A 20,852-nucleotide genomic window follows, 5' to 3' on the forward strand; every position below is an offset into this window, starting at 1 on the left:
TCTGGTCTCCCACTCTGTATCCACCCCTCCCCCTCTTTAATGCTTCTGTATCTATCCTTATGCTTTTCCTTTTTATAGTTAAAATCAATAAAAAATTATTTAAAAAAAAGAAATATGGATTATGCATCTCCGAGAAAAGGGAAGTCATGTAAGCCTCTTCATCTCTCCAAGTAAAGAGAGGTAAACATTCGATTTCAGTATGACAGAAACATGTGGAAACATTTATGCTCCCTTCTTCCTATGTATGATCAACACCATCATCATATCTTGAAGTTTTTCTCAAATACTTTCATATTTTAGGGAAGAATCTACGTACACCCCCCCCCTCCTCCAAAAATACACATTCATAATGTGTGCTTATCATTTTAGTCACTAGCATCATAATTCCCTTTGTGCATGGATGCTGATTAAGTGAATTGTCCATGACTGTTAGTGTTGAAATGATTCCATAGTAAAATGGAATTAAATCCATAAAAGTTTCTTATCATTTATTCAAGATTGTAATTATAGCTCTGCTTCATCCAGTGGCACAGGAATACTGTAATCAGCTTTAAACTGATATGTCCTCCACTATCAATATCAGGTTGACTGCATAACATGATACATCTGTTCAGTTTGTAAAAACTCAGGCATTTATCCAGCTTTAATAAAAAGACTCATTTATGTATTTGGAGCTTAGGAATATTATATGTTTTCAAAAGGGAGACAGAATATTACAATAAGAATAAACTTTGAAGACATCTGTCTTTAGCGATGTTATCATTGTCTTTCCCAATTTGTCTGCAATAACCTTAAATAAATAAAAACAAGACAAAACAAAACAAACACAAATAGAAGCATACAATATTCCTTGTAAGGTATGTTTTTGAACATTTATGAGAAATAACAATGCATTCTTCACCTATTTTTCAACCTGCCAGAATGATAGTTCCATTTAATCAAACACACAAATCTTTGCCAGCAGTAAAATCAGTGTGCTCCAAAGCTGATTTTAGGCTGATTCTGAGATTATCAGTCAAACATGATGATACATTTTCAGACAAAAAACAAAGACACTAATTATTTTTGCATTTACAGTGCACATGAACCTGAATAGGTCTTGAGTGATGTTAGTGATAAAACAGAAGAGCTGCCATACAGGGAATGCTGGGGATTAGTTCTTCTTCCTGCCTGCTTTCTGTGCTTCATATCACAGATGATTTCTTCAGGAGCATCTAAGTCACATCACCCACAGCTTAGTAGCTGTAATACCACAACAAATAGGCCCAAGAGTCCACTTCTACAAACAACTATGTATGCATGCCAAAAGTACAAATCCCAAAATGTGCCTATTTGTTCATCTTGCTGCTGTTATAGTTCTTAAATCAAAAAAATTCATAGAATTTGACTCTTAAAGGCACAGTTTTTTCCCTTTTCAGTTTAATATTAGTTCTTACTATGGTAGGCACTTAGGATCCAGCCTTACTCTCATATATCTGCCATAACACCCCCTCCCAATACACTTTGAAGTCTAAAATGAATACCACTGTAAAACAGCCATAATTACACAGTTCAAATGAATAAAAGCTTAAGATGCAGCAGATATCACATGGCATCTTTAAGGGAAACTGTTAGTTTTAAAATTTATTATGATACCTCTCTCAGCAGACTTAAGGAGCTCTTGGTAGTATTCCTTGCAGACATTCACCTCCCTTTCCAACTGTGCAATGTCAGCGACAGAGAAGACTTTAGATTCCTGGCTGTCTTCCAGAAAGTCATCAAAACGGGACTGCAAGTTGCTTAAAACCTGCTGGTGTTCACCTGGCAGGAGTGTCTTTATCTAGGAGAGTTTATGAAGGGGAAGAAGTCAGTGTCTTTCCATCAATGGGGACCATTTAACAACAGAACATGAGGACTATGTCACTGTTACATCAGTTCCATAATAATGTACTGAAGCACTCATGTTGTCACACAGCTACCAGCTAAGGCATCAGGCTGCTCTTAGTATTTGCTATTATCTTACAAAAAGGTCAAACTATCTATGCAGCCCACTGTGGAAGGCAATGGGAGGTAGAGTGGGTCAGTTTCACTCCTTTCAGTTTCCAAGTGCAAAGAAGTGAAACTGACCTGTTCCCCCTCCCCTTCGCTTCCCCAGCCGTCCAGCCATGGCAGGCCGGCAGGGGAAGTGATGACAGATTGGGGAGGCTTTTAAGATGCCTCCCCTTTGCTTCCCCAGCTGGCCTTCCACAGCAGGCCAGCTGAGGAAAGGAAGGGAAGAGAGAGGTAGTCAGTTTCAGTCCACTAAAACTGACTATGCCCGATGTAAACTGAGCTCTGAAGGCATAAATGCCTTCGGAACTCACTGGGGATAGGATGGACCATGAACTGGTTTATCCAATGGAGGAGTTTGTTGGAGGTTTGTGGTTCGTGAAAACCCCGAACCCCAAACCTCCAATGAACCTCCATGTTCCCAGTTCATACCTATCCCTAATCAGCATGGATACTCCACTTCTGAAGCTTAATGTAGGAAAGGCACGTAACCTACCGAAGCAACATTACCAGCTCGAACAGTTTCAATTTCATGTGTCAAGTAATGCCAGGAGACCACACTCTTCATGTTTATATGTGATTCATGCCAAAGGGTTAAGACGGTCTGATATTGCTGTTCAATTCTGAAATGCACAAAAGAAAGGTAAGACGACACTCTTAATTAAGACAAGAAAGTGTGAAAATAGAACATAAGTTATTCATTTTGATATCAATACTCTTCCACGGAGTGATCCTGAAAAGCCAATAACAACAACAACAAAACCCTATGCAAAAGGTCTTCAGTATTTTGTGTATGTACTATGCTCACTCATACCTGTTTACAGTGTCTATTGCTTCTTTATTTGGTGGAGGAACTGTAAAACATACAGAAGGAACCATAGCTTCGTTACCACTTGGACTAATCACTTTCCACTTTGCCCGGTGTGAATTGCTTCCTAGAACACATTCATCATCTTTGTAAATGGTTATCTAGTTTTCAACAGAAGAACAGAAAAAAAATGATGAGCTGATAACATTCTCATCCTATTCCCACAAAAACCTGTCACTGAAAAAGTGACACTGAAAAAGTGACAGGAAAACAAAACAGAAAACCACCCAACCAGGAACACAAAGACTTTCTGTGTTTACTAAGATGGAAACTTCCAGATGGAACTGTCATTAACTGTCAGCTGTCTTCTCACACCCGTAATTGACTGGAAAAAATTCAAAATTCCAACCTCTATTTGCCTATAATCACAGATGGCTTTAATTGGGATGGATGTTTTGTGTAGATTATCTGGATTCCTTGGCTTCAGCTGAACTATACTCTTGGATCTCCCCACAAGGCCTGCCACGGTGCTCTTGTATTGTAGAAGCTGTTCTTTTTCTTCCTAAATACCATTTTTTTTAAAAAAAGAAACAAACATTAGGGAGTAGCTACAAATTCAATGTGTTTTTATTTGAAGGTTTAAAATCTTTTCTTCTGATGTCCACGGTGCTTTATAACTTCTACAACTTTATTTAGATGAACTAGTTCTGAGTTTAGATAATCATGGTTAAGTATTATCTTGTAGAGATGCCAACACTGAATAAGGCATACTTTAAAGTAATCCAGTATACAATATTGGGGAGGGGGTTTTCAGTAGTTAAGGGAACAAAACCTGATGCCTGAATACAACTTAGAAATTCTATTTGGCTGCATAGATGAAACAAATGAATGCCCATGTTACCAAACGGTGATGGTCCAAGTGGGATGCTTTTCCTTCTGTGAAACGAAACACTTTGCAACCCCATTTTGCCTGTTTCCTGGCTCGTGGAAAAGGACAGAATGCCTCTGGGCAGAAACTCATGTGTACACTCAGACCCTCTGATCAGTGAACAGTGGCTGTGCACAGCTGCTGCTGATAATAAATCAACCTATCAGCTGCTCAAAAACTCATTACACATGAGGGCCCAAATAACTGCTTTTCTTTCATTCGGCTCAGGTGTAGAAGGGAGCAGAAATGAAGGACAACAGACTATCAACAGGAATTATCTTTTTTTTTTTGCTGAAAGTGTTTCAGCAACAGATTCCAGAGCTCCAGAACATTTTATCTATATCCCTCACCACTTTTGGTTTAAAAGCATCACAAACTGGCTTGTTCAGTATAATTTGTGGCTAGAAAGCTGAAGATAATTGTAAGGTTAGTTCCCTTTGCAGTTTACAAGCCCATCATTAATTTTTGTGTTATCTTTTATCTCTTAAACTCCAGTTGCAAATGATGCAATCATTTCGTTGGAGTTTCTATAAGAGATAATATATGCTAAAGCATATGCATTCCTACCATGGATTCCTGGATTAGATCTTCCAGTTTGTGAATGCTACTGCATCTATCACAGCTGTACTTCCGTTGTATGGCATCTCTTAAACTCTTCAAGTAATCCATGGCCTCTTTGGCATCATTGAAAAACTAGGGGGAAAAACACATATTTAGGCTTAACTATAACATGGCAACCACTGAGGTCGTTGGTCAGTGACTGGAATTCAGATTAATAATACTACACTATCCTACATTTCTGCTAGTGATCTGAAATAGACAGACAGTTGAGGGGACTTCCATGAGTTTAAGTCAAAAAGGAGTAGGAATGAAAAAGGACAACTTGGCTGTCTCTCTTACTATGGCACATAAGAGATCAAACGAATGGTGGCATTGATCTTTAAGCAATCCCCCCCCCCAAAAAAAAAACCTCCAACAATAACAACAAAATAGAAGACTGATGTCATTGATGCTTTTCTCAAAAATTCAGTGCATGCAAAGGAACATGTAGTGTCCTGGGCTATTTTAACCATACCAGAATACTTGATAGTAACATTCTCTCTCTCTCTTTCTCTCTCTCTGGGGAGGGGAGCTAGACATTTGCATCTGTATAATAAGGAAGGCTCTCAAAATTTGCAAACTCAGATTTTGAATTATTTAATATATAATCAGTGGGTTTTATCCAACCATGCAGGTCCAAAGACTTAAAGACACTTCCATCTTTGGAAGACGAGGCAGCATTTAGTACCTATCCTCTCCTCCCACTGCACAGCAGACCCCCAATTTGCCCCCTGCTATTTTTAAGACATTTGTTGATTTGCCATGCTTATATTTATGTACTTAACATACCTCAAAATATGTAGTATTTTCTCTTAAATGCTGTTCAACACACTGGCAAAGTTGTAAAATCCAGCTCCATTGTGTTTGCATTGCAGCTCTGTATGCCTTAAAGGCAAAGGGAAGAGGAAAAAAGTAATGAGTGGTTATGCAACAGCAGCATGTCACATAAAAGAGAATTGTAGGCTTTAAGCCACAAAAACAGTTGATAACTTAACCACTTGGTTTTACTTTACAGCAGAAATGGTCACTGTGTGTAGCTGCCTCCAACAATGTAAGCAGGATTATTTTTATTATCTATGTAGTGCTTTCAGTTGCTCAAAGTATTTCATAAATATTACCTTGTAATGCTTACAAAAACCTTTGCAGTAGGTCAGCATTATTATTCCCCAACTGCAGATTAGTACATAGACAAAAAGAGAGTGGCTCACCTATAACCACCTAGAGAGTCCATGGCAGATACAAAATTCAGAGCACTTTATAGCTCTTCTAGCCAGAAAACTATACCGGTTTGCTGTACTTTTGCAAAAATTAATGACACTCACTAAACTTTGTAACATTTTTGAGGGCAGTCTGTTGCAGCAAAAATACCACAATGCCAACTTAAAGATTAATAAGTTTTATTCAGTTTTATGCTTTATTCATTTTTCACTTCATTTATACTCTACTTCTCACCATAGTGGAAATCTAAAGCAGCTTACATTGTTTTCCTCTCCTCCATTTTACCATTAAGGCTAGACTAAGGGTGTGTGAGTGGTCCAAGGTCCCCGAGCAAGCTTCCATGGCAGAGTGGGGATTCAAAGCTGGGATCTCCCAATCTGACACTCTAATTACTGGGCTCTCTCAAAATAAAAACTTTTATTTTAATGATGCGGGCTCTAGCTCAGAAAAAGAATAATGCTATTATTAAAACTTTTTTGGTCTTTATGGTGCCAAAAGATTCCTTTTTATAAAATTAAGTTTCTTATTAGATTAGTTAACATCCTACTTGGACACGGCCTGAACTTCTCCAGTACTGTCTTCTGTATTTCTGCTGTTCTATCATAACATTATTAATGGCCAGCAGAGGCTGCTCTAAATACTTTAAACTGAGAACTCTCCCTTTTAGAGTCCAAGACATGTAACGAGTTAGTGGGTGCCCTGACCTCTATTGGGAGACAAATTTCAATTAACCATGGATTACTTGAAGAAAAAGTGACAGTCCATGTATACCTACTTCACAAGTGATATCACTATTGATATATCGTTTCTGCTTAATCAAAAGGAGGCAGCATCACACATACAGTAGCTGCAACAGTGCTTGCTCTTTAACCCTGCACAGCTATCCTGCTGTGTCACGCAATTATGAAACAAGAAATTTGGAAGTCTACAAAAGCGCAATCCTCAGCAGAGTAATGACTTTCTAAGCTTACTGACTTCAATGGACTTTAAAGGATGCCCTGTTAGGCACTTACAGGAGCTAACACACATTCTAATGAAAAACAGATTACCCACATTAAAAAACTTGATTCCAGTCCAAAATAAATGTAATGTCCAAACAATATCTCAAATTTATGAGTAAGTGTGTGTGCCTGAACTTCACACCTTAAAAGGAGGTAATGTGATGAAACCTTGATATATGGAAGTACACTGGAAAGCCCCTTTTAATTTGACATAAGAAAACCACAGGCTCAATCACGGGGAACAAACTTCAGTCACACTTTATTGCTAGCTATTGCTGCTGTACTGAAGAATCAAAATCTCTTCTTTTTATTGTTGTAACTTCCACAGTCTAAAAACCATGTAAGTATGCTGCAGCCTTCAAGAAAGAGAGAGATGTACCCCTGCACTTCGCATATCCTCAAAGAAGCTATTTTATTGTAGCAAATATCCTATCCTATGAACAGCAAAGTGTTTGGTGGCACATTAAACGTTAACGCATTGTTGCAATATGAATTTTTGAGGACCAGATCCCATTTCATCAGATGCATGAAACGAGATCTTCAGCTGTAAGGTATATATGCTCATGGGTAAAGAGAAAAGGTTTTCTAACAAATGGTCACAATATGCACAGGTAATATTAGGTGCTTCTTGTGACTATGCAGAGTCTGCAAACGTATAAAAAAAATATCAAATGTTAAACATTTTCTGAAACTGGAACACTAATGTAAAGGCACCCAGCAAATAAGTAGAAGAGACTACAGAAGAGTGTAACCAAGATGATTAGGGGGTTGGAGCACCTTCCCTATGAGGAAAGGCTGAAGAGTTTGAGACTTTTCAGTTTAGAATAGAGGTGACTTAAGGCAGGGTGGACATGACAGAGTTTTATAAAATTACAAAGAGAAATTTTCTCCATCTCTCAAAATACTAGAACTCGGGGGCATCCAATGAAACAGCACACTCAGGAGGATGATTAAAAAGTGAAATTTATTGCCAGAGGATATAAGTGATGGCCACAGGAATAAACAGCTTTAAAAGGGAATTAGATTGATTAATGGAGGATAAGTCTATCAATGGCTACTAGCTATGGTGACTGAGGGGAACCTCCACATTCAAAAGCACTAGTCCTCTGAATCCCAGAGCCAGGAGGCAACATCAGAGAAGGCCTCAGCCTCGATGCCCAGTTGCTGGCTGTCCAAAGGAACTGGCTGGCCATTGCGTGAGATAGGATGCTGGATTAGATGGACCACTGGTCTGATCTATCAAGGCTCCTCTTATGTTCTTACGTCTCAATACCCCATAAATAAATCTTGAAAGACTGTTAAATCCATGTGTTCCTGCTCCTATTCCATACTTAACCTACCTCAATAGTTAATCTTGCAGGGTGGTTTTCTAGGAGCAATTGTTCTGCTATTTCCTGAACCGACTTAATTACTTCTTCTTTCTGATCAAGTTCTCTCATCAGTTCCTTCAAATTTAAAAACAATTAGCTTTAGAAACCAGAAGGAAATAAGAAAGGTTGCACTCAGTACTTGGTTTTGAATTACATCAAAGATACTTACAGCGTGGTACTCTTTCTTCCTTGATATATTTGTGTTTCTTTCACTCCAGTCATACGCAACCTCCTCTTCCTCTTTTTCATTCAACCATATGAGTTCTCTGGTAGCACGAGATACAAAGTTGTGAAGGGTGTCAAGAAGTCTTTCCTGATTTCTTGATGTATTCTTGAAAAGTGACAGAGCAAAAAAAAAAGTTTTTCCCCCCTTCAAACCTCTGTTATCAAAGCAAGATTCCTTTAAAAGCTGTACTTGCAAGCAGTGATCTTACCAAGAGTTTTGCATATTGGTTCTCCAGTTTGTGCAATTTTTCTGCATAGCTAAGTTTAAGGGGAGCAGTCATTTGGATCTGTGAAAAACAAATGGGAGGGTCAAAGGAGAAAATAATTAGGCAACATTTGGCAATTAAGACAAAGATGACATATTATATTATTTGTATGATATAACGTTGAAGCATAGTTGTGCAATCCAAATGCAGTTATGAAACCTGCAATTAGTTTAGACATAGTTCAGTTTTAAAAGGCATACATGTATTCACAGCCAGAAGGCATCTTTTTTTGTTTATGCTGTACCTCACTGACTTTTGCTTCTTTAAGGCTTGACTCAAATTCTTCAATAGCTTTATGGACATTCTTTTGATTTTCTACATGGCTTTCCACACTTGGCAAATCTGAACCCCATTCAGCCCGATCCAGTTGCACCTTATAAGCAGAAGTTAAAAATTAATTTTGAACCCTCACAGACATTAAGAAGAATGATTATCTGGAAACAGAGAACTACACACATAGAGTTTACCTGCATTTCATCTACCCATCTTAAGAGATCCTGGACAAATTTCATGTTGACTTCCTCCTCTGTTAAATTCTGGTCAACAAATGCTGATTTCATCAAGGGTTTCCGGATCTGCATCAGTTTAAGTGTTTGCAGTGCACCACTGTCCACACCTGTTATATAGCTTTGAATTAACCGTGGAGGAAAACCCGGTGTGTATGCTGGGGTAATGGATGGAGTCAGTCTTGAAGAAAGACCTGATGATAAACCTGATGTCAGACTGGATGAAGTCAAGGAGGGGGTTAAACCCTGGCTCAGTCCAGAGCTTAAAGTAGGGCTTAAGTTTGGTGCAAATCCTGAGTTTAAGCTTTGTGTTATTCCTGATATCATCATCTTGGTCTGTTCTGTTGTCAGCGTTCTCCCCTTGCTGTATATCGAGGAGCACTCTGCTCTTAAGGCCATAAGGTCATCTCTTAGTCTTGCAACCCTGTTTTAAAACCCATAACAGCAGTGTTTAATATAGACATGAAAAGGACAAGACACTGTCACATAATTTTAGTAAAGGAATTTAGCACAATTCATTCAGACCATGTGCTCTAGAACCACTTTTTGAGAGACTGGTAAAACTGGTACATGAGAAGTTTTCTGATATAGCAGCAAGTAGGCCTCAATGTGCTAACAAAGGTGTGTATATTCAGACATAAAGCCATGATATTAAATGCAGGCTTATTTTTTTTTAAAAAAAGTTAAAGCTCACTCTTCTCTATGACAGAATTCAGATACGAAAAGCAGGATTCTCCATATACATCATCAGTAAACCCAGTGAAGATTAAACCAAATTAAACAGACACTTTAAAAGGTGTACCACACATACCCAGTGTCTGTATAATTTATAAAAAACCATGATTACCAATAAACCATCAAATAAACCTAGTCTCAGCTCACAGAGGAAAACATTGCATAGCATAATTTAAATTGCCAAATTCAGGACAAATCCAGCTAAAAGTAAGAGATTCACAATAGAACAAACTAGATTCAAGTTCAGTAACACCTTAGAGACCAAAAAGTAGAAGCTTTCAAGAGCCAAAGTTATCCTTGTCGTCTTAAACATAGTTACACTCAGGGCTTTTTTTTTTTTTTGCAAGAAAAGCCTAGCAGAAACTCATTTGCATATTAGGCCACACCCCTGATGTTTGTTTCACACAGGGCTTTTTGTAGGAAAACCCCAGCAGGAACTCATTTGCATATTAGGCCACACACCCCTGACGCCAGGCCAGCTGGAACTGCGTTCCTGTGCATTCCTGCCCCCCCAAAAGCCCTGGTTACACCTAAGTCCACTGAGGGCTGTTGGCTTAGAAGGGTGTAATTCTACTTGTGATTGCACTGTAAATTTCCTTACACATCCTGACATAGTTTTTTACTGTTAGTATATTCCTGTTAACATAGCAGAGACTGTCAGTTAAAATTTTATTATGTGTCTGCATAGTCCACTCCACAAGCACGCATTAAATGTATATTTATCAGTAGCTTGTTAATTGCTTGACACTGTGTAATCAGATAACAAAACAATTAATTTACTTGGGTTTGCTTGAGAACAAAACCCAAGAGATTGGATCATGATTCTCTAGACACATTTGAACTGAATTTTCTTACTCTATTTATTTATCCCAATAAGCTATACAGAGAAGCTTTTCTATATAAAAAGCTATATTTTAGCATTTCCCACTTGCACAGAGTTGCTTCTTCTTCAGTTCCTTAGGTTAGGTTTATTTAGATGTTCAGTGTGGACTTACCAGCCCAACTTTAGGAGAGCTAGATTTTTTTTTAATTGCCTGTCAGGACATACAAAGTGTGCATAAATGCATATACCTCTGGACCAGCTGATCTGCCTGATAATATTTTCCTTCAATAAGAATCTGGGCATCCATGACTTGTTGGCGCAATAGATTCTCACATTCAAGTAAATAGCCTGCAATCTCTGCCTCATTCTGGAACTGCAAACCCGATTCTAATCGTTTTGAATCCTATTTAAAGAGAGCAAAATCAGTGATGTGAACAATAAGGAAAAGAAAATAGAGACACAACAATATAATACTTTTGTACACTGGAATGTATCGTAACCCATTCTGAAATAATGCAATTTATGATCCTTACTTCTAGGTAAAATTATGCCAGAAGTAAAATATACATTTTAATTCTCACCTTGTGAATTTGGCTTGTTTACTAATGTACATTAAATCAGATTGAAAGATTAGATAGATGAAACAAACACATACATATGTAAAAACAGTTTGCCTCATCAGATAAATGTGGTTAAAAAAATCTTGGAGTGCACATATGATTGACTACAGAATCACCTTTTTACTCTTCTGTTATTACATACAAATAAACAGATGATCTGAAAAAGGAATGCTGCAGTGAAGCATCCAAGTAAGCTCTGGATCCTAGCGGGATGCAGTCAACCACAAACATTAATATGTAAACAAAGCCAAGAACGGGCTTATACTGAATAGCCCTACTGAGTAAACTTAAGACTGCTGTTTAGCTTCTTGCTTTATCAGAAGCACAGGAAGATTTCAAACAAATGCAGGCACAGACAGTTCCAAGAAAGCTGAGCATCAACAAACTTCTCCAGAAGGTAACATCTATCATAAATGTACAAGAGTCTCTCTTGATTCAGTCATCCTAGGTTTGCAGAGTTTTCTTCTGGGAGCAGTTCAAAGTCTGAAAGGCCTGGGTCATCTGCATCAAAATACCTTGCAAGAAATGTTCACTTTTGTTGTTGCAAACTGCTGATGTGTGATTTTTGAAATAGGTATATGGGACTTCAGGGATCTTTGTAATGCATAGCATGTGGCACCTAGAACATCCACATTTCATTATCGATGCAGTAGGTAGTAGCAAAATATTGTTTTTAGCCATAAATAAGCAGAAGTTTTTAACAAAGTAGAGATGGTTAATAATGCCATTTTTAAGGTTTAACATTGGTGGAATATGAGAATGCTTTTATGTAGTCAAAAAATATGGTCTGTGACTATGAGATTTTGTATATTGTTATTGCTGGTCAATTGACCATAATAAACTGAAATTGAATTATAGATGCAGAGTTGCTGGACTTGCAGGAGGTAGGCTCTTTAATATAAGAGATATTGCCAGTAATTTTGCATTTCCAGGTGACAGTTGCCTTAGGATAAGAATAAGTGATAAGAATAGCAACCATGATCCAGAACTGAAGAAAAGATTTCTGTTTAGTTCCCAGAAATAATTTGTGCCAGCCTAGAGGCTGGCAACAAAGCAAGCTGGTGAATTAGCAAAGCATTATGAGTTAGCCACCAAGGGGCAGCCTTTGTCAATTACAAGATGATAGCTTTTGGATGAATAACTTTAATAAAAGCAGGTCCTTCACAGTATCTTGACAGTTAAGATGCTAAGGCAAATGCCCTGGCTGCCACATGCTGCATGTTTGGAAAACAGCTACAAATGTGCGTATCTACTACAGAAGTCACAAGAAAGCTTTCACAACAATCAGCTTGAACTATCTGTAGAAGGCAGTTTAATAAAGACAACTATAAACATCCAATCTCAAAAATACTTCTAATTTCTAATAGAAATATTTCTGCCTTAAAAACCATCCCACTGTAGCCTCATTTTAAAAATTTACCCTGCACTTATATAACAAAAGTCACCCTATGGAGAAAGAAGATAGGCAAAACCTCCATTCATGGTGGAAATTACCTGAACTCTTATTTTTTGATTTGGAATGCAGCTAACATATTCAAACCACTTCCACAACACTTAGAATAGCTACATTCAAGTCCAGTAGCACCACAGAGATTAACAAAATTCTCAGCGTATGAGCTCTCAAGAGTCAAAGCTCCCTTCATCAGATATCAGCGCTTTGACTTTCAAAAGCTCACATTCCAAAAATCTTGTTGGTCTCTACGGTATTACAGGACTTGAATCTAGTTGATCTACAACAGACCACCACACCTACTCTCCAAAAAACCTAGAGCTATCACTTCAAGCTTTTGGAGGTCAGCTGAAATCCTGCTGTGCCACTAAGTGAAAAGTGTAACTAAATCATTTTACACCCATGTATTTACATTTTTATATAAAGCCTATAAACCCAACTTCTCACACCTTTTCATTCGTCTTATGAAAAAAGTAGAATGAGTACATATGGTGCAACCCTTGTTTACATATCATTGCTGTTCCCAAGTAACCCAAGCGTTTCTCTCTTCATGGCAAAAATCCTGATAAACAACTGCCACTGTAGTTCCCGGATTAAAAACCAGAGAGCTAAGGCTGATGGACAGTGATTTGGCTTTTACTACTCTGTACATACAAAACTTCGCAAACATTTTAAGAGAACGCTGGCAATTCTAGTTTCACCATTTCAACCACAGACAGTGCAGAAGGTGTGTGTGTGGAGGGCAGATATTTAAATGCACTTACTGATTGCACAGCACTTCGAGCAAGCATTAGTTTGTCTTCACAGCTCAGGCTGTCTCGCTGTACTCTATTTGCAATCTGTTGCAGCATTTCTAACCTAAAAGACATTGAAGTTACATCGAAGTTAAAACAAGCAGATACAGCTGGTCATTGCTAACATTACTGTCTCTGCCAAAATAAAACAACACTACATTTTGCAATATAATTCCAGTACTTACCTGGATCCTTCCATGGTCCCATTGCCAAAACTTATACAAGAGTTAACAAGAGTTGGACCACAGTTAACAGATAAGAAGTTTTCATTGGAGTCAATGCTGGTTCGAGTGCTAGTGCTGTTACTAAACAGAGAATCACTGCTGTGGTAGCCATAATTATTAGTATTCATTTTTTACTGCTAAAAAGCTGCTCCAGTGGACATTTAAAAAGCAGAAAAGCCTCCTAAAACATAAAGCTTCCAGGGATTCCACGGCTCCTCTGGTTTTTAAGGACAGCTCAGACTTTGCATCCTTAAATAGGTCCTGACATGCATATGCAAAACCCTGCAAATAATATTCTGAGACCTCTTCAGAGGATTTTGCCTTCAGCTATGTATGCCAACAAGGGCTTGGTTTCTCTAGCTTGAATTACCTGTGCAAGTATGGGCTAATCAGAATGATTAGGGCGTTAACTGGGATAGGGAGAAGCCAAATATTTTATGTAAGCCTTATTCAATTTCAACAGGCTAAATGATGAAAGGAGGATGGGGATGGGGAAGGGACCCTTATCTTACAGTTCCACATTTTCTTCAGTGAAAAAGGGATGACTGACAAAGTAACATTTCAATTTTTTGGTATTTTCTTTTTTAAAAAATTATTCATGATAGTTATACACCCTTTTGTTGGGCTCCCAGTGTCCCCTTAATCCAGGTTACTGCAGCATTAGAACTTTCACTGGACCTTTAAACAGCAGAATAATAGCTACTACAGCTATTATCAGCTGCTATTATCACTCCAGAAAATCTGCACACGTGCAGAGCAATACCACTAAAATTAAACATGCACATCCACTTATATGCTCATAACATGCATTTATTACAGATATTTTATTATTTATTAATATTATTTATTAAGATGAAAAGATCTTCTACCAGATAACAAGACCTTTGTTTATCTTATAACTAGTAAAGTTAATCTCTGACCTGCCACCAGGTTAAGCTAATTTTGCTGGAGAGCACTGTGCTGTAAATTGTGGCAGTGAATCCTTATTTTGACTCCTTTATGGTGACAGGCAATTTATCCCTGTTTTCCAGAATATTTACTGAGGTGGCTATATGCATGGTTTATCTTCTCCTAGAAACCAGTAATCACTTTAATGCCATCAGCAAAATGACATTCATTAGCAGACTTCCTGGGCAGCTCCTTGGCTTTCAGCCCACAAGAGACAAGGCACAACTTTAAAAAAAAAAAATTCTCATTTCAAATAACAAAATTAGCTCTTGAAATTTCTGCTCCTCAAGCTTAACAGCCCATTCCCCCTCCTTTCTTCTCTTAAAGCTTTGTACTGTTTAACAATTGCCTGTTCTATAAACCCTACAGACATTGTGCAGTTGGTGTTTTTAAACTTAAACGCACACACAAGATAATCTGTCCCTGCAGAAACTGTGCAAGATTCTTACACAGTCCCCCAACGCTCAGCAAACAGAAAATGTGCTCGCATCATACTAGTTACCTGTGAGGGATTTTCAAGTGTTCTGCAGCCTTTGAATATATGTGCAATTACAGTCCATATGATTTAAAAGAATCTTGAATCTCTGAGCCACAATTCAACATAATGATAAGCCATACTTATGTGAACAAGTTTAGACTCCATCCCCTTCCTCCTCTCTTTCTCCCCTCTCACATGTTGATCATTAAAAATGCAAACTATAGTATTTGCTTGTCTGAAAAATGGGATTCCAATCCATAAACTATGGATTAACCACAGTTTAGTGTTCAGACATAACAAGTTAGAGTTTGCCACAAAAGCAAACTCTAATTTGCTACATGCAAGAAGAAAGACAGAGAGGGAGTGCACAAGTGGCTTGGTAATAAACTGTAAAATGAGACCAACAGAGGAGCTGTGACTTGAGAATGGCTGTGGAGGACACTGTCATTTCTTAATTATGCTGTTTATAATTCCACAGAAAATTCTCAAGTCAGTCTCTGCTTTCCCCCACAAAGATAGTTTACATGTCAGATATATATGAGTCTGAGTCCAATAGCAGCTCTATATAATGTGAGCACAGCGTGCTAAACCACCATCTTAAGGACTAAAAAGAAGTCAGACAGCTACCAATAACCCACACCTCACCCCAAATGGCTGTAAAAATCAAAGTGCAAAATGGCTTTTGTCCTCCTGCTCCTTCGAGCTAGAAAGCAGAGCTGGAGAACAGAGGAGTTTTGTTGTATTAAGTTAGGCTACTATGGGAAAGACTAAAGGGGAGATGAGAAATAGGGAACTAACGGAGATTTTACTTTCTTGGAGAAGGCAGAGGGGAAAATTAATACGGGGGAAATCTTGGGAATTCATTTTAGCTGTAGAAATTATTCGAGTTGACAATCAGTGGTTAAATTAATCTGAACAGAGTCAGCATGAGAGGTATTTTATCAATATTATTTTAGGCTACTTGATATTTGTTTTTTAAGCTCTACCCGGTTTTAATAGCTTGTTTTTAAAAGGGCTGTTGTGATGGTGGTGTTCTTTTTTTTATTATAAACCACCCTGAGTAGGTTTCTAGAGAGGCAGCATATGAATTTTCCAAATAAATAATAAAGCAGTGGTTAGAATACCTCCCTAGCCATTATTTCCTGCCTTGGATCACTGGATTTGTTCTTCTGCCCTCTGGACTCAGTCAGGAAGCAAGTAATTCCTAGCAGAAAATGATGGCTAGGAGTATGAAATCTATAAAGTCTGTTAAAAAGAGGTCCCACAATGGGCTTTCCCTGTATATAACAATTCCTCATTCCTGTGGATACCTCTTCCCCTGTGTCAAAGGTGATACTTTAAAATTGTACAGGGGTGGCAAACAACCAAGGAAAGAGTACACACAAAAACATTCGTTTAGGCAAGCAGGGCTAGGAATCCCAATTCCGGAATGGGAAATTCCTGGGCATTTGGGGGTACAGCCTGGGGAAGGCAGAGTGTGAGAGGTGAGGGAGCTCAGCAAATGTATGATGTATTCAGTCCACCCTCACAAGCTGCCATTTTCTCCAGGAGAGTGGATCTCTGTAGTCTGGAGATGTTATAATTTTGAGAGAATGACATGTCCCACATGGAGGTTGGCAACCCTAACGGGGTTGTTACTCTTATCTTCTTCATCTATAGAACAGTGATAATCTGGATTAAGGCAAAATCTTTGACACACTTAAGAGCAGAGAAATTCTACTGCAAATAAAATTACATACCAAATACATACTCAGGATGTTCAAATTTATACACAAGATCAATCATCATTAATTACTTTGGGCTATCATTTAACTGTTTGCTAAAACACCTAAAGATGATATTCAATTCAATGTACTGATCTCTATATTAGAAGTAATGCAACTAGATATTTTCAAAAGAGTAAGCAACAAACCATGCTTGTAAAGCAAAAATATCAGCATACCTCTCAACTTCTGGCCGAAGCATCTTCTCTCTTTCAAGCATGGCAATAATTAGCTTCCCCCATTCCTTCTCTATATCATTTGGGTGGTAGCCTTGAGGGAGCTTGATACGCCCAAACTCTATCCAAACCTTAAAAAGGAATGATTGCATAAGGCCAAAAGACAAGGAATGAAGCCCAGAATTCCTCAATCCACATAAGCATGGCTTACCTCCAGTAATTTATACAGGTGCTTGATTTTTGATTTATCTATCTCCTTTGGTGGAATTTCTGTTTCTTTAAATTGTAAATACTGGTTATAAAGTGCCTTTAAAAAAAAGAGAACACAGCTTTCATTCTGCTAAAAGGAACTGTATTACTATTTACATTATTTTGCACTAGTAAAGATTATAAAAAAATTCTCTCACCCAACAGTATAAAACTTCATTGAACTAGTTTATTCATTATGAAAAGAAGGATAGAATTGAACCGTCACATTTTCTCATTCAGCCTCCACTCAGTATCAAGATGCCAGAATCCTAACACCATTTCTTGCAGGTATTTTATTTATTTGCCTCATTCATACCCCAGCTTTCCCCCCACAAGAACTCAAGAGTGGCTTACATCATTTTCCTCTCTGGCATTTCATCCTCACAACAAACCTAAAAGACTGTTAAATTGGGAATATGTGACTAGCCAAATGTCACCAAGCAAGCTTTTGTGGTAGAACTGGGATATGAACCTGGCTCTGAGGGATCCTAGCCAGCACTAACCACTATAGCACACTGGCTCTCATGTGAAAACTCTGTCCCAACAGAAAATTACTTAATCAGAAAGAAGGATCACCTATGAAACTGCCTTAAACTGAATCAGACCTCTGGTCCATCAAAGTCAGTACTGCCCACTGGCAATGGCTCTCCAGGGTCTCAGAGCTCTTTCACATCACCTACTTCCTGGTCCCTTGCGTCTTTTTTTAACTGGAGATGCTGGGGACTGAACCTAGGACCTTCTGCAAGCAAAGCAGAGGCTTTCCCACTGAGCCTTTGAAAGACTCTACCATAGCTTCTCCTTGATTATTTAAATTTTTACAAATAGTGAGTTTTCCCATAGATTGGATTTATACCCCACCCTTAACTCAGAGTTTTATAACTACTTGCAATCTCCTTTCCCCTCTTCTCCCCACAACAGACACCCTGAGAGGTAGGTGGGGCTGAGAGAGCTTTCAAGAACTGTTCTTGAGAAAGCAGCTCCTTCAAAAACTGTGACTGACCCAAGGTCATTTAGCAGGTGGTTGTAGAGGAGTGGGGAATCAAACCTGGCTCTCCCAGATTAGAGTCCATGCATTTAACCACTACACCAAACTGCCTCCAATGAAGTAGCAGTTGTTGTGCTGGAGCTGGTACTTTTGTACAGTTGTACTTTTGCAAAAAGAGTTGAGAATTGTAAGTTGATAGTATTATGGGTTCCAGCAATTGAGCCGTGTGGGACATAAAATGAGGTTATAACTAACCTATGCAGGTACACTCGCTCAGAATTTTGTAACTTGTACTTGAAACGAGTATGTGGTTAGAGTAATGCAAAATATACACTTAAGCCTGACAAAATAAATTCCTCATCCTATTATTCATGAAAATGCAAGTGCGACTACACCTCACTGTAATTTGCCTGTTTATAAATAACTGGTGCTTTTTATTAATACCAAATTCCCTCTTAGACTTAAGAGCAGGCAAAGAGGCAATATTGTGAATTAAATGGCTTAGGACTGTCTTGAAAAGATTTATTACACCTATGAAAGAGCAGTCATTCAAGGGCTTTTTTTTCCTGAAAGTGAATCAAATTTTGTCAGAGGCAGTATCTGACTGTAATAAATTGGGCTCACCTTGAGTTCCACAGGATTGTTTGGAAATGCTCGGTCAGCCATTATTGTGGCATGGTGCCTGATCCACTGGATGAGGTAGTTCACCATATTCTGGTATTCAACCCACTTGACTTCAACATCCTAAGAGGACCAAAAAAGTCCTGGTAAGATTACGTTAAATCTGGATGCCTCTAGAAGCCTGCAACAAAAAGGCTATCTTGCCTGTTATTATTTATTTGCCCACCCTCATAAGTGCTGCAGAGCTGTTAAGTTAGAATACTGCAGCGACATCAGAAGCCTGGCAAAATTCTACTCCTATGTAACTCTTAGGATTGTACCATCACTGGCATATTCTAGACTATGTACCCAACAATTAGGACACACATATTCCAAGCATTCTAATTTCCCTTATTTTTCTATTTCTTTCCCAGTCCTACATTCTCCTTGGATTCATCTTTCTTTGTAGCTTCATCACCCATGGTATCTTCAGGTCATAGACATAATGCCCCAACTTCCTTTAGCCACTTTATTTCTAGGCTGCCAGTCACTTAGATCTTTGTTAAAAAAAAAAAAAAAAAAAAACCTTCTGGAAGCAATTCCCAGTATTTAACCTTCTCCTTAAAGGTACTTCAGTCCCTATGGTCTGTATTAGGTTTCAACTTCAGCCAAATCACCACCTATATCTTCTGTCATTAAAAGTGGGCTGAAAAGCTGCCATTTTTTTTTCAGATTTGTTCCCAGAGCTTCTGAAATATTCGGGAACAATGGGGACTTCCAGAATTGGAAAATGCCGAGCTGAACTGCTTCTCAGAAGGGGAGCAGGCTGGAACTTCTGTTCGGGGTAGTGAAAGGCAATCTAATGCCTACTGCCTACTTTTCTCAGTCAGAGATCAGTCCAAGATATGCACAGGAAACTTTGAGGAGATTTACTTTGGTTAAAAGGGAGTCCCGGGGGGGGGGGGGCTCCTTTGAGGCTTTGAAGAGTCTCCGGAGACGAGTTGCATTTTCATCATCTGCAGAGGTTTCCAGAATCATTTATTTGACTTAAGCTCGACAGGATCCTAATCTTCTTTGATTTTACTAAACATCTAAAGCTATGCAAGACCAATGTTGATCTGGATAACTACAGAAAAGGTACAGATCGCTATCTTTCATTCCAGGACTAATTAAAATTAAAATAAAATAAGGTAAATACTATTGGACATTATTGCTAAAAACTATTTTAGAAGCCTCTAGAGGAAAAGAAAAAATTTTTTTAAAGAGAGGCAGAAAGTCACGACCGCCATTTTGGGAAAAATAAAAACTTTTAAAATAATTATTTGAGTCCAGGAGGCTCTGAGGACAGCGAAATTAGGCTCACTGAAGAAAGCAAATTCCATTCTTTTAAATTTGATAGTCGAAATTCAATTTGGTGAGGTCAATTTTTTTAGTATTTTTACATGTCAGACCATAAGCAAACCCATGCAAGGACTGCTTCATTGGAGAAAATGCAGGAGCAATTAGATGCAATGGAAGCTAGGATGATGAAAGGGATGAAGGAGATGATAACTGCTTCTAAAAAGGAAATTAGAAATGATATTGAAGAGCTAAATAAAGATATAGAGGATCTCAGAAATGAGACTGTGGAAACATCAAAGAAAGTGCAAGAGGTGGAAGGAAGAGTGAAAGTACATGATTCCACCTTGCAAAAAATACAAGAAAAAGTGGCAATACATGACTGCAAATTGATGGAGACTCAGATATGTCTGAGAGGAGTACATGAGGATGAAGAAACTGACCTGAAAGAATATATAATAAAAATAATTGCAGAATTTTTGGAGGAAGATCCTGAAGGGTCTAGAAATATGTATGATTATATGTATAGAGTAAACTCACTTTATGCCAAAAAAAATAATCTACCAAGAGATGTGGTTATAAGATATATGACAAAAGAAATAGTGGGAAAGATCATGAATAAAAATTTTGAGAAAACACTAATAGTGAGAGGCAGCAGAGTAAGAATCATGAAGGAGTTGCCAAGACAAGGGATAAACGACAGAAGAGCATATAGGAAA

The 20,852-nt window shown here is 38.2% G+C and overlaps 1 protein-coding gene across 26 annotated transcripts in view; it reads right to left on the minus strand.

Annotated features, from left to right (window-relative positions):
• The window catches only part of DST (dystonin), a 489,979-nt gene that overhangs the window by 206,632 nt on the left and 262,495 nt on the right, over positions 1 to 20,852 (minus strand). For 23 of the 26 annotated variants that reach the window (XM_060235329.1, XM_060235262.1, XM_060235226.1 and 20 more), the window contains 16 exons: positions 18,820 to 18,939; positions 17,173 to 17,268; positions 16,965 to 17,092; positions 13,343 to 13,436; positions 10,757 to 10,911; positions 8,912 to 9,374; positions 8,689 to 8,817; positions 8,388 to 8,465; positions 8,123 to 8,284; positions 7,924 to 8,028; positions 5,154 to 5,249; positions 4,332 to 4,457; positions 3,246 to 3,398; positions 2,843 to 2,997; positions 2,525 to 2,651; positions 1,636 to 1,819 (listed from right to left, as the gene is read on the minus strand). In XM_060235329.1, coding sequence (XP_060091312.1) covers positions 1,636 to 1,819; positions 2,525 to 2,651; positions 2,843 to 2,997; positions 3,246 to 3,398; positions 4,332 to 4,457; positions 5,154 to 5,249; positions 7,924 to 8,028; positions 8,123 to 8,284; positions 8,388 to 8,465; positions 8,689 to 8,817; positions 8,912 to 9,374; positions 10,757 to 10,911; positions 13,343 to 13,436; positions 16,965 to 17,092; positions 17,173 to 17,268; positions 18,820 to 18,939 — 2,371 coding nt within the window. Of the gene's footprint in view, positions 1 to 1,635; positions 1,820 to 2,524; positions 2,652 to 2,842; positions 2,998 to 3,245; positions 3,399 to 4,331; positions 4,458 to 5,153; positions 5,250 to 7,923; positions 8,029 to 8,122; positions 8,285 to 8,387; positions 8,466 to 8,688; positions 8,818 to 8,911; positions 9,375 to 10,756; positions 10,912 to 13,342; positions 13,437 to 13,557; positions 13,849 to 16,964; positions 17,093 to 17,172; positions 17,269 to 18,819; positions 18,940 to 20,852 lie in introns of those variants that run through there. The other 3 variants (XM_060235314.1, XM_060235359.1, XM_060235321.1) reach the window with 3 other exon arrangements.

Source organism: Heteronotia binoei, chromosome 1, assembly GCF_032191835.1.
Source record: "Heteronotia binoei isolate CCM8104 ecotype False Entrance Well chromosome 1, APGP_CSIRO_Hbin_v1, whole genome shotgun sequence".
Classification (NCBI taxonomy): domain Eukaryota; kingdom Metazoa; phylum Chordata; class Lepidosauria; order Squamata; family Gekkonidae; genus Heteronotia; species Heteronotia binoei.